This window comes from Thermobia domestica, chromosome 2 (assembly GCF_964235325.1).
Source record: "Thermobia domestica chromosome 2, izTheDome1.hap1.1, whole genome shotgun sequence".
In the NCBI taxonomy this organism is placed as follows: Eukaryota; Metazoa; Arthropoda; class Insecta; order Zygentoma; family Lepismatidae; genus Thermobia; species Thermobia domestica.
This window is the reverse complement of record NC_137455.1, coordinates 55,873,788-55,891,051: the sequence shown is the minus strand read 5'-3', so window position 1 is coordinate 55,891,051 and position 17,264 is coordinate 55,873,788. Positions and strand designations below refer to the sequence as shown.

The 17,264-nt window shown below is 36.8% G+C and overlaps 1 protein-coding gene across 1 annotated transcript; it reads left to right on the top strand.

Annotated features, from left to right (window-relative positions):
* Positions 1-12,976: 12,976 nt before the first annotated feature.
* Positions 12,977-17,248, top strand: LOC145679013 (zinc finger MYM-type protein 1-like). The gene is made up of 2 exons (XM_081749613.1): positions 12,977-13,183; positions 16,469-17,248. The coding sequence occupies exons 1-2, from the start codon at positions 12,977-12,979 to the stop codon at positions 17,246-17,248; spliced, it is 987 nt and encodes a 328-aa protein (XP_081605739.1).
* The last annotated feature ends 16 nt before the right edge of the window (positions 17,249-17,264 follow it).

The window sequence follows — 17,264 nt, the reverse complement described above, 5'->3', positions numbered from 1 at the left end:
AGTATGCTATGCACTTACCTTAGTTTCCTTCTTCTGAGGGAAATATATTGTTATATCCTCCTTCCTGCGGCTACTCTTCTGATCTTTGTCGCTGTCGGGGTAGAGAATCGCGTACTCTTTCTTGTGAATATTTTGCAAGTGTTTCTTCACCGCGTTATATTACAAGAATGCATTTTCAATTCTATCTTCTTAGGCTTACATAATTTACAAATAGCCAACTCAGCATTCGTCGCAATTTCAAAGTAATCCTGGAACTTACTTTTACGCCCTGCTGTTTCGGATGGATCAAGACTCGAACTTGCAGAAACAGTACCTGAATCCGTTTCACTTTCAACTGGGTCCCCATTTGGCTCTTCTAAAATATCGTCGCCACTATCAACATTTACACGTTTTGGTCGTTTCCTTGAAGGGTGATTTTCCATTATAAAGATGTTTCTATACCACCAAAAGCGCTTGTAGATAACAAAAGAACTCCTCACAACACAATACGACCCAATTCTTTTGGTTCGTTCGCGCTTATAGCAATGTTGCATTATCGCATTTTATCAACTTTCGCTTTCAACTTATATAGTGTTGCCATATCTAGAAAATAAAATTACTGACATATATAGGGCCATTCCTACCATCTCCCACCAAACCTATAGGGCCATCCTACCAAACCAGTGTTTGAATTAAACTTCTGAACTAGAGGGGGATGTTTTTGATAAATATATAGAAAAAAATACTTACTCCATGTAAAAATATTATGTTATTTCTGCGAGCCGGACCGGGGGTAAACTTTAGCGAGAGGGGATTTCCCCGCCAGCCCCCAACATTAATCGCTAGCAGTAATGTGAAAAAGACAAACAACAGAAATATCACATTTCGCAGCAATAGGGAGTCTTATTCGCTTTTCAGACCAAAAACAGAAGTTCATGTATTCGTGCGCGCCCGCGTGTGTGTGTTTGTGTCGCAAAATAAAGTCCTAAATCGATGTTGTAATAAATTTCGAAATTACAAAGCTTTTCTTTTTTAATGATGTTTAGAAACTAAAGAAGGCTTTAATTCTGAAAATCAACCTTGAATAATAATAAATCTCATAAAATGTCTATTGCCCCAATCACTTTTTTGTTACTGGAGACATTAACGCTCAACTTAGAAAACTCAATAAATGTAAAATCACTAAATATACAATTAAATGTAATTCATAAATGTTGCGAGACTGCGAGAAGTCTCGCGAGACTTCTCGTGCGAGACTTAACCGAGTCTCGTCTCGCGTCTCGTCTCGCATGGTTTAGTCTCGTCTCGCGTCTCGCAAAAAATTTTGAGTCTCGTCTCGTGTCTCGTCTCGCAAATGCGAGACGAGACGAGACTTCTCGCGTCTCGCGTGCATCCCTAGCTGCGGGCCGGGGGTCACCGGGGAAGGGGATACCGAGGCATGTAAAAATAATCCAAAATGACAGAAATGAGTGTCAAATCCAAAGTTTTCACCGTCGTTGAGATGAATGGTTATACTCCCACAGGCGTTGATTTCCAAATACAGCCCCCCATGCGGAGAATGGGTATTTCAGCTAGTATACCAATAAATAGAATAGTGCCAGCAGTGCCCCTCCGAGTCTAAGTGTGGCCCCTCAGAATATGTTTTTTTCTGAAAGAAACGCTATTGAATACCTATCCCATCAAAACCATTTTAGCCCATTTTTTTTAATAATATGGAGAACTAGTTGTCTTGTATTCTTTTAATGATTTGGCCTTTTATCGCTTCTTCTTGAAGTCTATATATTCATTACTTTATGAAATTTTGTTGAATGTAATTTTAATATTTAATAATCAAATTTAAATAATCTTAAATTTATATATACTGCAAACTTCGTTTTGAAAGAAAGTAAGGGATAATTTAAATAGGCTTTATGAAGTAATTATTAGAACCAAATAAATTAAAGTTGCAGTTCATTTCAAAGAGAAGAGAAAAATAATACCCCGGACTGCAGTCAATCAACGGACTAAGAAATAAAGATGGCATAGGTACGCAACATCTTTGTTACCTCACGTTCAACATACATATTCTCGTGTAGAGTTAAAAAAAAAAAAAAAAAAAAAAAAGCAATGTCTGGCATTTTCTTGAAGATAGCAAATGCAATTAAAACTTCAGAAGAAGAGGAAATTAGATGTGCTAATTATAATATAATTATGCAGTAGGATATTATGATAAAATTTGCAGAGAATTAGACGCACAATAACAAATTGGGAAAATGTGATTTGTCATTATTACTGTAATTGAGATAGTACATGAGCTGAATATGGCGCGTTCACTGCACAATGGAATCATGTCCACATTTTGGTCATTTTGGACATATTTTATCTTACGATCTCTATGTAACGCTTCTTTCAGAGCATAGAAAATACATGTAAATTACTCTTACAATTTAAAAAAAAAAAAAACTGCTAACTTTTTGATACAAACTTTGTATTCTCTCACAAGCTTCATTATGGCTATGTGGACAGCGTACACGTCTTTCTCGTGGGAGATCCAGTTCAATTCGTGACGGAAGCTCATGTAGATCGGATCCCACGTTAAGTTGTAGGTCCACCTCTCACATAGCCTAGCTGCTGAAAGGGATGCTAAAGTCAAATCAATCTTTTTCTCACAGCTTTGGTAATTGCATTTGATTCCATTGTGCTCTGAACATCCCATATACGTTCAAAAGTAGGAAATTAATAAGTTCCAAAATATTGCCTTAAAAAGCAGAGGCGGTTTTTGCCTTTACGGGGCCTAGTACCAGGGAGATCCTCGGGATCCTTAATCAGTTAGGCCTATATGACGCATTATTAAAGAAAATGTTCGATGACAGAACATCTCGACAGGGTTCTAGAACACTGACCCGCATCAATTGAATTATAATAAACAAAGTAATCAACCTGGCTACTAACCCGCCTTCACTCGCTATCGTTCGCTCGGCATTACTGGTGTATTGAGTTTTGACCTTTGATAAAGAAAGGAACCAACTTGGTTACTAACCCACTTTCACCTATGTGTGCAGACCAGCATTCTAGAACCATCACGAATATCTCTCATCAAAATACCGGCAAACAAATATAGAATTTTTCTCGATCTCAGAGGTGTGAGATCTCCCAGAGCAATATCTCTGGTAAACCAGGAATAATGGACTAGCACATTATTTTTTAAACAACTTCTGTTAATCTCTTCCTTTTGCTTACCATGAGCCTTATAAATTTATTTTGAATATTGTTAATTAGAAATAGTGATCATTAATCTTCTCCTTGTCAGTCATTTGGAAGAAAGTTGCATCAAATCGAACAATTTACTTCACTAAATCCACAAAATTTACCGCTAAAATCAAAGTTCAAATTTTCTCTATAAGTTGGGTCCTAAAGTGTGTGAAGATAAAAACTGAAATAATGGCGGCATATTTTTGGAACTGAGGAGCCAGAATATTTTGCTTAAAGTTCGTGCTTTCTTGCTATATTTTCTGTATTTTTTGATGGTTTAGGAAGGTTAGGTTAGTTTAGGTTAGTTTGGATTAGTCTAGGTTAGGTTATGATAGGATATTTGGATTTGGGATGTCAGAATTCTTCGCTTAAATTCGTACTTTCTTCCTATATTTTCTGTTTTTGATGGTTTAGGCTAGGTTAGGTTAGGCTAGTTTATATTTGGTTAGGTTATGTTAAGTTAGTACTTAGTAACTACACTTACGTAACATCAATTCATTTCTCCTGTAAACATGGTGATTTTACCTGATTTTGGTCTCCCAATTCCAAAATTATCCCATAGTGTATCGAAGAAACAGTTTCCAGCGCTGTTGTTCAGCTCGAATTTCAATCTGGGATAACCAATTGATAGTTGTTTCACGTTTCAGTCCTTTTTCGAGATCAAACCATTTCAATATATACTCTTTGTAACGTTTGTTGTTTTTATAAAATTGTACATACAGGGTTATTCAAAAAGAAAGAACATATTTCAAACATTTATTTCTTCCAAACTACAAAAGATAGAAACATGATTCGAACGTTACTTGATTAAGAAAAGTTTACAATTTAAACAGCCGGGATAGAAGTTTCAATCACAGCCGCATTGGCGCTGTTGTTTGTTGTTGTTTATCTGTAGTGAAATGGCGGCGTCATCACAGGAGAAGTCTTTTTGTATGCTACCATTGGCAAAACTTGAGTCCATTGTTGCAGTTCAGCGAACAATCGCCGCATCATAAGCAAATTTACGAGTTTCATCGAAAATTCGTAGAAGGTGGTTGCATCTGCAAAGGGAAAAGCACGGGACGTCCACGCACATCGAACGAGAATGTCGAGCGTATTCGTACACTTTACGAAAGGAGCCCAAAGACATTCACATTACGAGTAAGCAAAGAATTTAACATTCCTCAACCAACGGTATGGCGAGTTCTAAAACATCGTCTGCACATGAAGCCATACAAACTGCAGTTATTGCAAGCATTGCATCCTGACGACCACAACAAAAGGTGTGTGGTAGAGACCTGCACGGGCCGAATTTTTCGGCCCGAGCCCAATCCAGCCCGAACGTACCTAGGCCCGGCCCAGCCCGAGCCCGAAAAGTTTTGGAGATTTTCGGCCCGAGCCCGGCCCGGCCCGGCCCGATACGTTTTCCCAAATTTTTGGCCCAAGCCCGGCCCGGGCCCGATAAATTTTAAAAGTTTTTGACCCGGCCCGATAATTTTTTTAAAAAATTAGCTCGAGCCGGAATCTTTCTCAAAATTTAGTACTAAATTTGAACTAACCCTCAGAAACATTTTCTAAACTCTGGTTCACAACCTGACGCTTGCCTCCCGAATGGTACCATTGCCTCCTAGAACGTTCCCTGTCATAGAGAGAACAAAAACTCCATTCCCTGTAACAAAAATCTAACTTAATTGATTTTTAGCATAAAGTGAAGATGGCAATATTGTTTAGCGACAGGCAAAACATTCCCACCCTTTCTTTTTATATTTTGAGTTCAGTGAAGGTCAAGGTCAGAGCTCAATTTACCGCATAATGCCTGCAATCCTCTATAGTGAAAGTGGAGCCGCTAAGCAACACAAACTAAATAGCTATTGCATTCTTTCTAACATTTCTCACGAACACACTTCTTCAACGTTTGGCTTTATTCCAATTATCGTTTAACGAAAGTCAATGATTATTCAAGAATTGCAATTGATCGGCCCCAGCCCGGCCGGACCTGAAGAGAAATCAGTGTCGGCCAGCCCAAGCCCGGCCCGGCCCGGCCCAAAGAAATAACAGTGTCGGCCCGCCCAAGCCCGACCCGGCCCAAAGAAATAACACAGTTGGCCCGCCCAAGCCCGGCCTCGGGCCAGGCCTGGCCCGTGCAGGTCTCTAGTGTGTGGCAAGAAATGAACCACCGTTTTGACATTTGTCGTGTAACACATGGTGCTCATATTGAATGCACACCATAATTACTACCAATAAATTATAAACTTTTCTTAATCAAGTAACCTTCGAATCATGTTTCTATCTTTTGTAGTTTGGAAGAAAGAAATGTTTGAAATCTGTTCTTTCTTTTTGGATAACCCTGTATTTAACTACACTCTTCGAATTCCTACGTATTCCTTCAATTCAACTGAAATCTTTGTCATCAAAGCTAAACAAACGACACACAAAACAGCACACATTATTGTAAATTCGGAATATATTAACTCTTTGCGGCATGGTGTTTCTAAAACAGTGGCGGCGTAAGGGCGGGGCGAGCGGTGCCCCCGCCCCGGGCCCCACTTTGTGGAGGGCCCCAGACGGTAGGTAAAAAATAATTGCTAAAGAACTTTGTTAGTATGAGCCGTACAAAGGCCGTCAAAGTTTATAATCCACACCTTCCCTAAAAGTAAACGCAATTAATTGTCGATCGATATTACACCAAATAACTGATGAAACAACAGAAATATCTGTTTAATAAAACTAATCAGTGCCGAATTATGTGTAAGCTAAACAAGCTATAGCTTAGGTCCTCACTCTCTTGGGGACCTGGAAAGAAATTTAAAGAAAAAAAAACTGAATGTAGATTAAAAATAAATAAAATAAACGTTCCACGCTCTTTGGGGGGGGGGGTAAGAAATTTAAAGGAAGAAGTTGAATTTAGATGAAAAGCCAACTTTTTTTTTCTTTGCCAACTTTGTGCAAAGCTAGATGATGAGAGCGAGGAAAGACTAAAAGCATGTTACTCTGGTTTGGCTTTGTTCTACCCGAATGACCTGGACGGCGTAGAATTATTTCAGGATTGTAAGCATATAATCCATTCTCAAAGGTGTGCTCAGATAGCTAAAGAACAACTTGAGTTTTCTTCACAAGGTATACCTACTGAAATATGTATCTTCAATGAGGATTGAAGCTACAAAAGTTTGGCAACCGCTCTTCAGAGTTTGATAACACTGCCCGTATCTGTCGCATCGTGTGAACGGTCTTTCACCAAATTAAGCTGATAAAATCATACTTGCACTCCACAATTGGTCAAGAAAGACTCACGAATCTGGCCATTCTTTCTATTGAAAATGAAATAAAATCTAATATAGTTGAGATTTCCGCAGCAACCAAATCAAGAAAGGTAACATTTTGAATGCTGGTGGAACACAGGCTACTAAGGTAGTGGAAATATCATTGAAAGTAGTTTCATGTTTCAACTTAAGACAATAAAAATATAAAAGTACCAAAAGAATAATAAAAAGCCGTCAAGATCTGTCAATTGACTGGTGATGGGTGGTACAACCCATAGTAGAATTCTGTGTTCACATATTTAGGCCTAATCTATGATATATTCCCAATTATTCAATATATTCAGGATTTTTTGTTATAATATATTCTAATACTAAGGATGTTAGTAAATGGTAATAGAAAGTCATAAGTGACAGAATATAAATATAAGTGAATTATTAAACACAAAATGATGTAATCATAATACAAGTGTGAAATATGGAAACAATAGTAAAAAAGACAAGCAGGAGAGAAACATACAGTGCTTAACTATTCACTGATATTTCGGCAAAAGCAGTGGGACTAAATAGATCGTATATTATCAATGAAGAGAAACCTAGTAAAAGATAAATGATGACAGGCAGGAGAGAAATCTATTCTAGCCATTATTTACTGATACTTCGGTAAAAAAATAAATAAATAAATAAAAATAAAAAATAAAAAAAAGTTTAAGTATCGTGTGTGATCACTGGAGAGAAACCGAATGTTAAAGTGAATGGGGCTAATTGCAGGAATAAAATCTAATTAAATAAAACCCATGTAGTGTAAACTCAGACAGGTAAGAAACCATGAATAAACTTAGCCATATAAGAAATTGTACAGGAGGAACACCAAAGGCGAGAACCGAATAAGAAAATTCTAGAAAACTTGCTTACATTTACAGCTTACATTTTAAAATCGCGTCGATTATATTATTATTTGCGATTTTTTCAATATCAGCTCATTGTTACATTTTGCACATAAATTTGTCTCTAAATATATTATTAGGAGCATTACTCCTACTATTCTATCTAATTACAGTACACGTTTAAACTAGGATAACTTAGATGTAGGATAAATTTTGTATTCTTTGTAGCTTCCGTTAAACTTGTATCTCTAACCCTTTTTCTATCGTGTCCCTTGTTTAAAAATGAATAAAAAATATATGTAACGATAGCTCTGGTCCGGTTTTATTTTTAGATACCAGCCTGAAGGCGGTTCTTAGCATTAATAAAATAGACAGGGATGCTGAATGTCACCCAAATTTATTTAATATATCCCAAATTAAGTGGTTTAAACACACACACCAATGGGAAAGGGGGGAGTAGTAAACAGAAAGAATGATTATGTAAATGAATGTCAAAAATAGAAGTTTATAAATCACGATTTCTCGAAAAGGGGCCCCGATCTACTTCACTGGCCCCGGGCCCCAGTTTGCCTTACGCCGCCACTGTTCTAAAACGTTAAAAGGTGGTATAATATAAGTACCACCGTGCTTCAAATAGTTAATCAGTTCCTATGTTTCACCATTAGCATAAATTTTCTCGTGTTGCTTGGAAAATTTACTGAAATGCCGTCATTCTCATTTACGGAAAAAATGTCTTATTGTGGATGGAATAGGATCTACAGTAACAACATTGTATTCTGTTCTGTGTCACTTACCTGCAGTGGCCATATTCCTGGATCTTTTTCCAAATTTAACCATCCGGTGGCATCTTGAATTGGCTGTTGAAAACGATGACAGAGGAGAAAACGCTGACGATGACGAAAATACTAATTCCGCAGAAACTAGTAGATAATGGTGTTGGATCCAAATTCCTTTACTAAAATCTTCAAGTGAATAAATAGTCAAGTTTAGAGCCGATTCCACTTCCAGTTCAAATTTTGGTTTCTAATACTTGTCATAGATCCACCAAGATCCTAATTCCTTTCTTCTCTCCTCTTTCCTATGTTTTGTGCTGACCGATTCATATTTTGTACTAAATTTACTATCGCGATCGCGTGAAGACATTTTGTAAAGTCACTGACACAGTAAACATTTTAAGTTTTCCAATAACAATGTAAAACTCCCAACGAAAGACTTGAGTAAACACCAGTTGATAACCGGATGCACAATGCTTCTACAAGCGTCCTTACTTACACACGATCTAAACCGCTAATGTTTTACAAGTTTACTGCATCGTTTCCACCAGCCAGCTACGTATTACACTAAGAACAACGTAGAGCAATGTTCTGTACATCATAAAAGAATACATTGGTTGTTGACTTCGTTTCTCACACTCTTTCTTTTTGTTGTATTGTTTAGAGTTAGACAAAAATCCAAATAACTTATTGTCGTTGGACTTTTGGGTTAAAATTAACTGTATTATGAAATCGCTAGTGACTTGACTATATTTCGAAAATAGGCCTATGTTTCTTTGTTGAAATTTAGTGTTCCTCTTCAGCGTCGAGGTTATATGTGACATAGAATCCGAACCTCCGTGTTGTCTTCAAATTTGTAATCACTGCCAGCGGAAATCAAAACTGGAACCTCTTGCACCAAATGCGCACCCGTTTTAGTCACTAGTCCAGTGGTTCTCAACCTTTTTTGACAAACGACATGCTTTAGTAAACTTCCAGGACAACGTGACACATTTGTTTAATAGTTCATTATTATTATTATTATTATTATTATTATTATTATTATTATTATTATTATTATTATTATTATTATTATTATTATTATTACAGGGTGCGGCACGCAAAACCGGCCCGTCGTAATATTCTGGTATATTGTGTTTTTGGCAACACTTAAATAATCTACCTTCCTACCAAGAGATGGCGTGTCGAGGTCGGGTCGACTTACGTGACCTGCAGCAGTCACGTGCAGCCGCAGCCAGTGAAACTTGTCGAAACCAGTTGAGAAAAAGGCCTCGTTGTGTTAAGCCGGGTAAGTGTCAGTGTGTGATAATGCCGTATTCGATACCCGACCGTGTTGTCATTGTTGAAGGGTTCATTCTCACTGGATCTTTTGTGAAAACAAAGAATTTGTTTCGGGAGAAATTTACAGGACGTTCTGTGCCAGCAAAAAGCACCATTCAGGAAGTGATTGAAAAATGGCGGCGTACAGGATCGGTTCAAAATGCTCCCAGGAACAGACGACCATCTGTCTGCACACCTGAATTAAAGATGCAGGTGGAGGAGATAATGACAAGAAGTCCTCGAAAGTCAACCAGGAGATTGAGTCAACAGGTTCATGCGAGTGAGAGAAGTTGCAGACGTGTTTTAAGGGGACTGAAGTTAATCATATTCAATACATTACATTTCATTTTATGTGTTCACTTTACGGGCCGGTTTTACGTGCCGCACCCGTATTATTATTATTATTATTATTATTATTATTATTATTATTATTATTATTATTATTATTATTATTATTATTATTATTATTAATACTGAACCCTTCATGACTCTATGTTGCACTGAGCATTATTGCTACCGCCGGATGTGTTGACTGATACAGTCTGTCTCAATTTTAACTAATTATTATTAAATTCTTCATGATTTTTAAATTCTAAAATTTCGTGACACACCTTAGGGGACGGCGTGACACACTAATATGTCACGACGCATCGGTTGAGAAACATTGCGCTAGAAGCGGAGACAGTTACGTCAAAAACTGTTTGTTAGTAATTCATTCAAAGATTCTATTTTTACTACTGTTGTAGTTACTTAAAGGATTTTAATAGCTTATAATAAAATCAGGGCTGGATTTACCAATAGATCTGATAGGGTTGTCAACTTACCGGTATTCTGCCGGCTGACCGGTATTTTTTGTTAAGCTCAACTATGCAAAATTATATATATATATATATATATATATATATATATATATATATATATATATATATATATATATATAGATAGATAGATAGATAGATAGATAGATAGATAGATAGATAGATAGATATAGATATAGATATAGATATATAGATAGATATAGATATATAGATAGATAGATAGATAGATAGATATAGATATATATATAGAGAGAGAGAATTTGAATAATAATAATAATACATAATTAAATTAAAGTCCGAGTAAAGTTCCTGCAAGATTTAAGATATATATAGGAAGAGAGAGAGAGACGGAATATCACGATAATTTTTAGCGACTTTTCACCCAGATTGGAGTCATTTCACCTCCCATTTAGGCAGCTAAAGCGATTACCTCGACCGAGTTTGTCACTCCGTTAACATTTTGACGGGTAACGGAAACTTTAACGATCTCTATATTCCATACATGTAAGCAAATTTATGAATTCTATTTTCTGCAACACATGGCTAGAACGATTATATACGCCAAGTTTGTTAATTGGGTCAATCCGTTAAGTTTTTAACAGGTAACGGTGTCTATCCATATCCCATACGTGGAAATATTTCGCATGATCCTCTTTACTGTCATTACCAGAGTTTATTACTTTCTTTCACTTTCATTATGCAATTGTCTTTATGATCTCTAGATTAAGAAATAGTAATGAAGGTCTACAATTTAAGCACATCGAGTTATTTTTCTACATATGTCAAATAAGACATGCGTCATTGTTTTTAATATGAGAGTTCATTTCAAATTCTACATGTTAATAGCTTTTGTGCAACACCAAGTGCTTAATTCCGGTAGGTAAGTGTGGTTACTATCAAGGTACTGCATTTAAATTTTCTCATGCAAAATAATTAAAGCATTGAACTTCCGCTCAGAATACGTTTATAAACAAGAGGAAGGCTGCTATATTTTCAGAGCGTGAAATCGGGACTTTTTTTCTGAAACTTTCCAACTGATAGGAAGTTTAGAACAAATGAACATTATTAACCTGCTTAATGTGAAACATTAAACACCGCAAATAAGTAAATGCGTTTTCATCATGCTAGAATTTGAGGTGGTTGTTTCCATGAAGTGACGTTGAGCTTTGTGGTATCTTCAATTCGAGCAGTCAATTAACACAATCTGCAATGAATTTCTCATGCTAGCTTGTCAGTGCTGGAAAGAAGCTTTCTACCTGTCGCAATCTAATGCAGGTTACTCTGTTAGTTGTATCTTAGGGATTCCTGTAATTTTCGGAACTTTGCTAGTTTTGACCTCATGACGGAAACGTTTTTCCTTTTTAGGTTGTTAACTATTAGAGAGTTCAGTAATGTCATCAACTCTTTAGGTAGGTATAACCTGGGACCCATCAGCAGTCAAGAACATCGGAGAATGTAGGCACTGTGTCAAGTGAATTACTAACCACAGGCTCAGTCTGAGTACTCTCTGAAAGATCGAATGTCATTGGCTGTGTCCATTCAAGCTTATCAGATAAACCATCTACCTTATTTGTACCGGGATTAACCTCAAGATCTGGGAAGCCATATCATCGTGACGGAGATGGGCTTTCGAGAATGTATCAATTGATCGGGAAAAAAGCTGCCTCGAAAGGAACTGTCACTGCAGAGTCATTCAGAGTTGCCGTGATGGTGGTAAGAGTGTGGGAAATCTTGGTCGGAAGCACGGGGAACTCCTATAGTTATGAACATCAGGCGCATTCTTAAGTTGCAAGGTAGGTCGAGGAATCCAGCTACCCGAAGTAGAAATTTCAGAAGGTTCACCGACCCGATGATCCAAATGGGCGCTAAATATCAATCGATACCACTGAGACACAAAATGTGTTTCACTGCCACACCTCGTACACTTCCTTGATACGTCACCCAACAGCGAAGAGAACTGAGAGTAATATTGGAAGGGATGTTTCTTTTGAGAATCATTTTCACAACTTTTTGGCCAGTACATACTTTATAGTAATGCCCCCAGTATAAAGATAGTCAGCAATACTAAACTGCGTCTTGTGCTAGTTCAAAGGTGTTTCGAATCCACTCGTGAAACGAAGTCGAATTGGAGACGTGGACAGTACCGGCGGAAGGGCCGGGCGAGCCGGGCGACCGCCCGGGGCGCCAAATTTTAGGGGAGTTTGGGGGGCGCCAAAATCCTTGCTAAATTTATATTATTGTAAACGGTGAACTAAAAATTAACTTTTTCATAAATTGTGTAGCAACATTGGTTACTACCTTATGCCATAGGCCTCACTCTTTATAACAACCCCGGTTTCTTCTTGAATCTCCTATAAAGGAAATCCCTTCACCTTATTTGTCTATAAAAAAAATCTCCGCTGACAAAGCTAAAGGCTATTGTTGAGGGTTGTTGGGAGTTTTGAGCAACAATAACACGCTCTGACACTTACAACCGCCGCGGTGCCGACAATTGCACTCCTTGCGACAAAGCTATGTCGGCCGCTCTAACAATACACACAAACAATATTGAGTTATCGGCAACCAAAAAGAAATTAGTCCTGTTTGTACTGTCAAATGTCTCGTGAAAGAATATTATAAATCAGAAGTCATGTACATGTAGTGCAGGCTTCATGGTGTGCGTGTTCTTCTTTTGTCTCCTGAATTTCGACTCTTAATAGAAGAATCGTTGCGTTAATGTGTTCTTTATCAACATGTCGGAAAAAAAGAAGCCTTCTGGAAATGTATACAGAAAAAGAAGAGCACAATTAGCGGCTGAAAATGAGAAACAGGCAGCAGCATTAAAGAAATTCTTTCGTACTCCTGAAACAGACAATAATGGAAATGAAAACGTAGAACCAGAGAATGAGGAAACCAGCAAGAAATCAACAAATATTCCAGAAGATAACAACACAGTACAGGTAAGTAGGCCTACATTACGTAACGTATTTTCGTTTTATTACGTTTAATAGAGAAGAGGTGTTTACACACGTAGCGTCTTAGCAGGCTGGGGTGGGTAGGGTGGCTTCCTCTCAGATAGGCGGCGAACTTCAGGCTCAAAGAAAGTTCTTTACCCATTGATATAAGTAGCAATAATTACATTCTATACCAACACTGATGCTTGATACATGTACCAAAGCGATAAGACTTTTACTCGTTAGATGTGTATTAACCAACTTTAGCTGTATTTCAAACATTCATCTATTAATTAAGTAGAGGGCCTCCATAATCTAGAGGTTAAAGCGTTGGACTCATGTCTACGTGCTCCTGGGTTCAATCCCCGGACTTTCCGCTTTTCAACGGCAGGAAAACTGGGGAGTCACATGAATAAAGATATGACGGTCACTTGGCCTGCAAAGCTCCTAATACGCCTGTTGGCGGGTATTGACACGATCGGCTGACCCGCGTTCTGTTACCCAGGTGGATGAATTTTTACTACTCGCTATCAGATGGCGTTGGAGCAGGCCCAGGATCTATTGGTCTGCCGTGCCAGTGATTATTATTATTACTATTATTATTATTAGTAGTAGTAGTAGTAGTAGTAGTAGTATTGTAGTAGTATTATTTGTAGTAGTAGTAGTAGTATCGTCTACTAACTAGAATTCTGAAGAGTTAAAATGTATGATTGTTACCGTTAACAGATCCCCGTGGAGTTTCGCTATCACAAATTTTGCAATAGACCCATTATTTCATAAACATATCGTAAATAAGTAACATGTACCAGTGTAAGACTATATAGATTATGTTTCTATCCAATACGATTAACGTGACTTAAAAAAAGTGTTCGGGCTTCGGCAGCTAATTTGAATGCATTCGCATCTGTTTTATAAATGCGCTGATTCTTGATTATTTTCACAACACAAAGTTGTTAATGAATACGGAGAAAATTTAATTTTTATGTACAGTTAGCAAAAGAAAAAATGAGGCCATTCTTACCTAGATTCTGTAAGAATCGCCCCATTTTTTGTTTTTCTAACTACATTTTCACAATGAACACGGAATATGTAGATTCAATATTTATACGCAGTTATTTTATCATTTATGCATTTTCTTCATCTTTAGAATACAAATTAAATATTTTTTTCTTTTAAGAAAAGAAACTTTATTTGTAACGTATTAGTTCTTTTCCTTTACACAAGTGGATCGATCGATTACGAGCATTTCGCAGGAGGAAGAAGAACAATTGATATACGAAACGAAGATGGATCAGCATTTCCACAGGAAATTGTAATAGACGTAAGTTAAACATTTTGCTATTTGAATAAACATACAATTGCATGTTGGTTGAATATCACTCAGTTACAGCTTTGTGTAAAATATAAGAGGAAATGCAGTGAAACATAATTACTTTTATTATTAGAGTACATTGCAATTCGACAGGCATAAATTATAAATTCGACAGACCGACAATTGTTTCTAAATATCTTGTACCAATACATTCATGACGGCCTAGCTTATATATATATATATATATATATATATATATATATATATATATATATATATATATATAGTTAGCTAGTGGGATTAAATTAACTATGTTTCACTTACTTTCCATGAAGCATGAAACATATACAATATTATTGATTTTCTTTGGTTTAATTTGACGGGTGTTGTAGATGAATGGGTCATTTCGACCTGAACTCGGGATATAAATCGAATTATTATTTTTGTAACAAATAAGCAAGCAGTAGAACTGATTAGATACTTTTTACTAACTGACATTTTTAAAAAAAATCTTTTAACAGACTATAGTTTAGCCACATACATTTTACTGTAATTATTTGTTTTAATCTGTTGGAAAAATGAAAATACTGAGGTTCAAACTGTATATGCTTTTGTACTGTAATATAAGAAAGCTCATAATTTGCCTGCTATTAGTAATTAATTTATGATGATGATTGGTGTTCTTCCCGGAGGCATGTGTTTGACCCCGAAGGTCTCTCAGCAAGGTGAAACAATGGTGGCTTTGCATTGTTTCCATGGGATGATGATGACGTTCTAAGGGCGGTATCCGAACCACTTGTGTCCTCACCGAGAATCGAACCCGAGTTCCCTTAGTTATAAGGCGATGAGCTTAACCAGTCGTTCTGCGGAGACACCAATTAAATTATAACATGCCAAATATATAAACAATCAATCAAAAACATCTTTAGTGTCACACTTACTCAATTTTTGGAATTCATTTCTTGTGTCTAGGTGCATAATATCACTGTATTCCGTTCAAGTTGCTTTGACGGAAGACATATGGGATAACATTTTTTTAAATAATAATATGTAATATTTATTGCCTTAGTGGTTGAATGACTAGCAGACTCACATTTGATGCAAGAGTTAGCGGATTCTATCCCCCAGGGCTTTTTATATTGAGTATCGCAAGGAAATCGGAAAGCTTTTCAAATAATATAAAGTACCAAACTCTAATCCAGAAAGCCCCAAAACATTACGATGCAAGTCAACTAACTTATCACATACCAACCCACCACATTTAAAGAAAAAGAAAAAAAGGACACAGTCAGTGGTGTTTCGGAGCTTAAAAAACAGAGTTTAGTTTTGGTTAGTGTATAATAATGTGCATATTTTAAAGAAAATACATATAGTAAGAAATACAAACTTGCTAAGAATAATGTTCAAAGAAATGTTGTTTTCAAAGTTACATATTTCTTAGGTTAAGTCAGCCACGAACATGTTTGTATCCCGGTTGATCTGGTCGTTCATTACTGATTCAACTTCGTAAGAGGCATTTGTGGAGCCAATCAGGGTCAAGGTATTTAACAACATTACAACACTTCAATGCTGAAACCGAGAATCCTGGGTAGGGCTTCAGAAACCCTGGGCAGATTCTCCTATGTATACAAAAGAACATGACGTGGACGTCTTATATTCGCACGAAACCTGTATTTATTTATTTATTTCAATTATTATTAAACTTTTCCTCTCCCCCTCTTTATTTATTTATTTCTCACATCTATCGGAGGCTTATTGGTCATGCGTCATTCTAAGTTTTGTGTTTATCCCCGGATGATCTAGCTGCTTGAATATCCTCTACCCCCACCCCACCCATCTTCGGTGCAAGCCTACCATCTTTAAAAATTATGAACACAATTTTAAAAATTCCATTCAAGTTTTAGACACTTATTCTTTGTTAAAAGACAATGTTTAAAATAAATTTAACATTATTTTCTACTGACTCCTTTTTTTTGTAGGTGTTGGAATCTCAATCAATCGATCTTGATGATCCAGGAAATTGGCCAGAACATATTACGGACAGAATGCGTCAGATACTTGTTAGACGAGGTCCAGTTCAAGTCTCCAAACGAGAGTTCCCAGTAAACAGCGAGGGTCGGCGATTTACTACAAGTAACTACAAAAGACGTCTGCACAATGGAGAAGAAGTTGCTCGTAGTTGGCTTATTTATTCAGTGACTAAGGATGCAATATTTTGTTTCTGTTGCCGTCTTTTCGGTGGTACTACAATGTCACTCTCTTCTCGTGAAGGTTTTTCGGATTGGAAGCATATGTCCGGACTGTTATCAGACCATGATAGATCTTTGACTCACATGAAGGCTTTCCAATCGTGGTTTGAACTTGCAAACCGATTACAGTCAGGTAAAACAGTTGACGCTGAAAACCTAGCAATTATTCGCAATGAAACTGAGCGTTGGAAAGAGGTTCTCAAACGACTGCTGTGTATAATTCAGTTTCTTGCTAACCAGAACTTGGCATTTCGTGGTCAAAATGACACTATTTACTCAAGAAACAACGGCAATTTTCTCAAACTAGTTGAGTGTATTGCACAGTTTGATGTTACTATGGCTGAGCATTTGCGACGAATAACATGTAAAGAGACACATGTACATTATTTGAGCAAGGACATTCAAAATGAAATAATTGAACTCCTTGGGTCAAAAATAAAGGATAAAATTTTGACTGATCTAATGAAAGCGATATATTATTCCGTAATATTAGATTTACACCAGACGTAAGTCATATAGAGCAAAT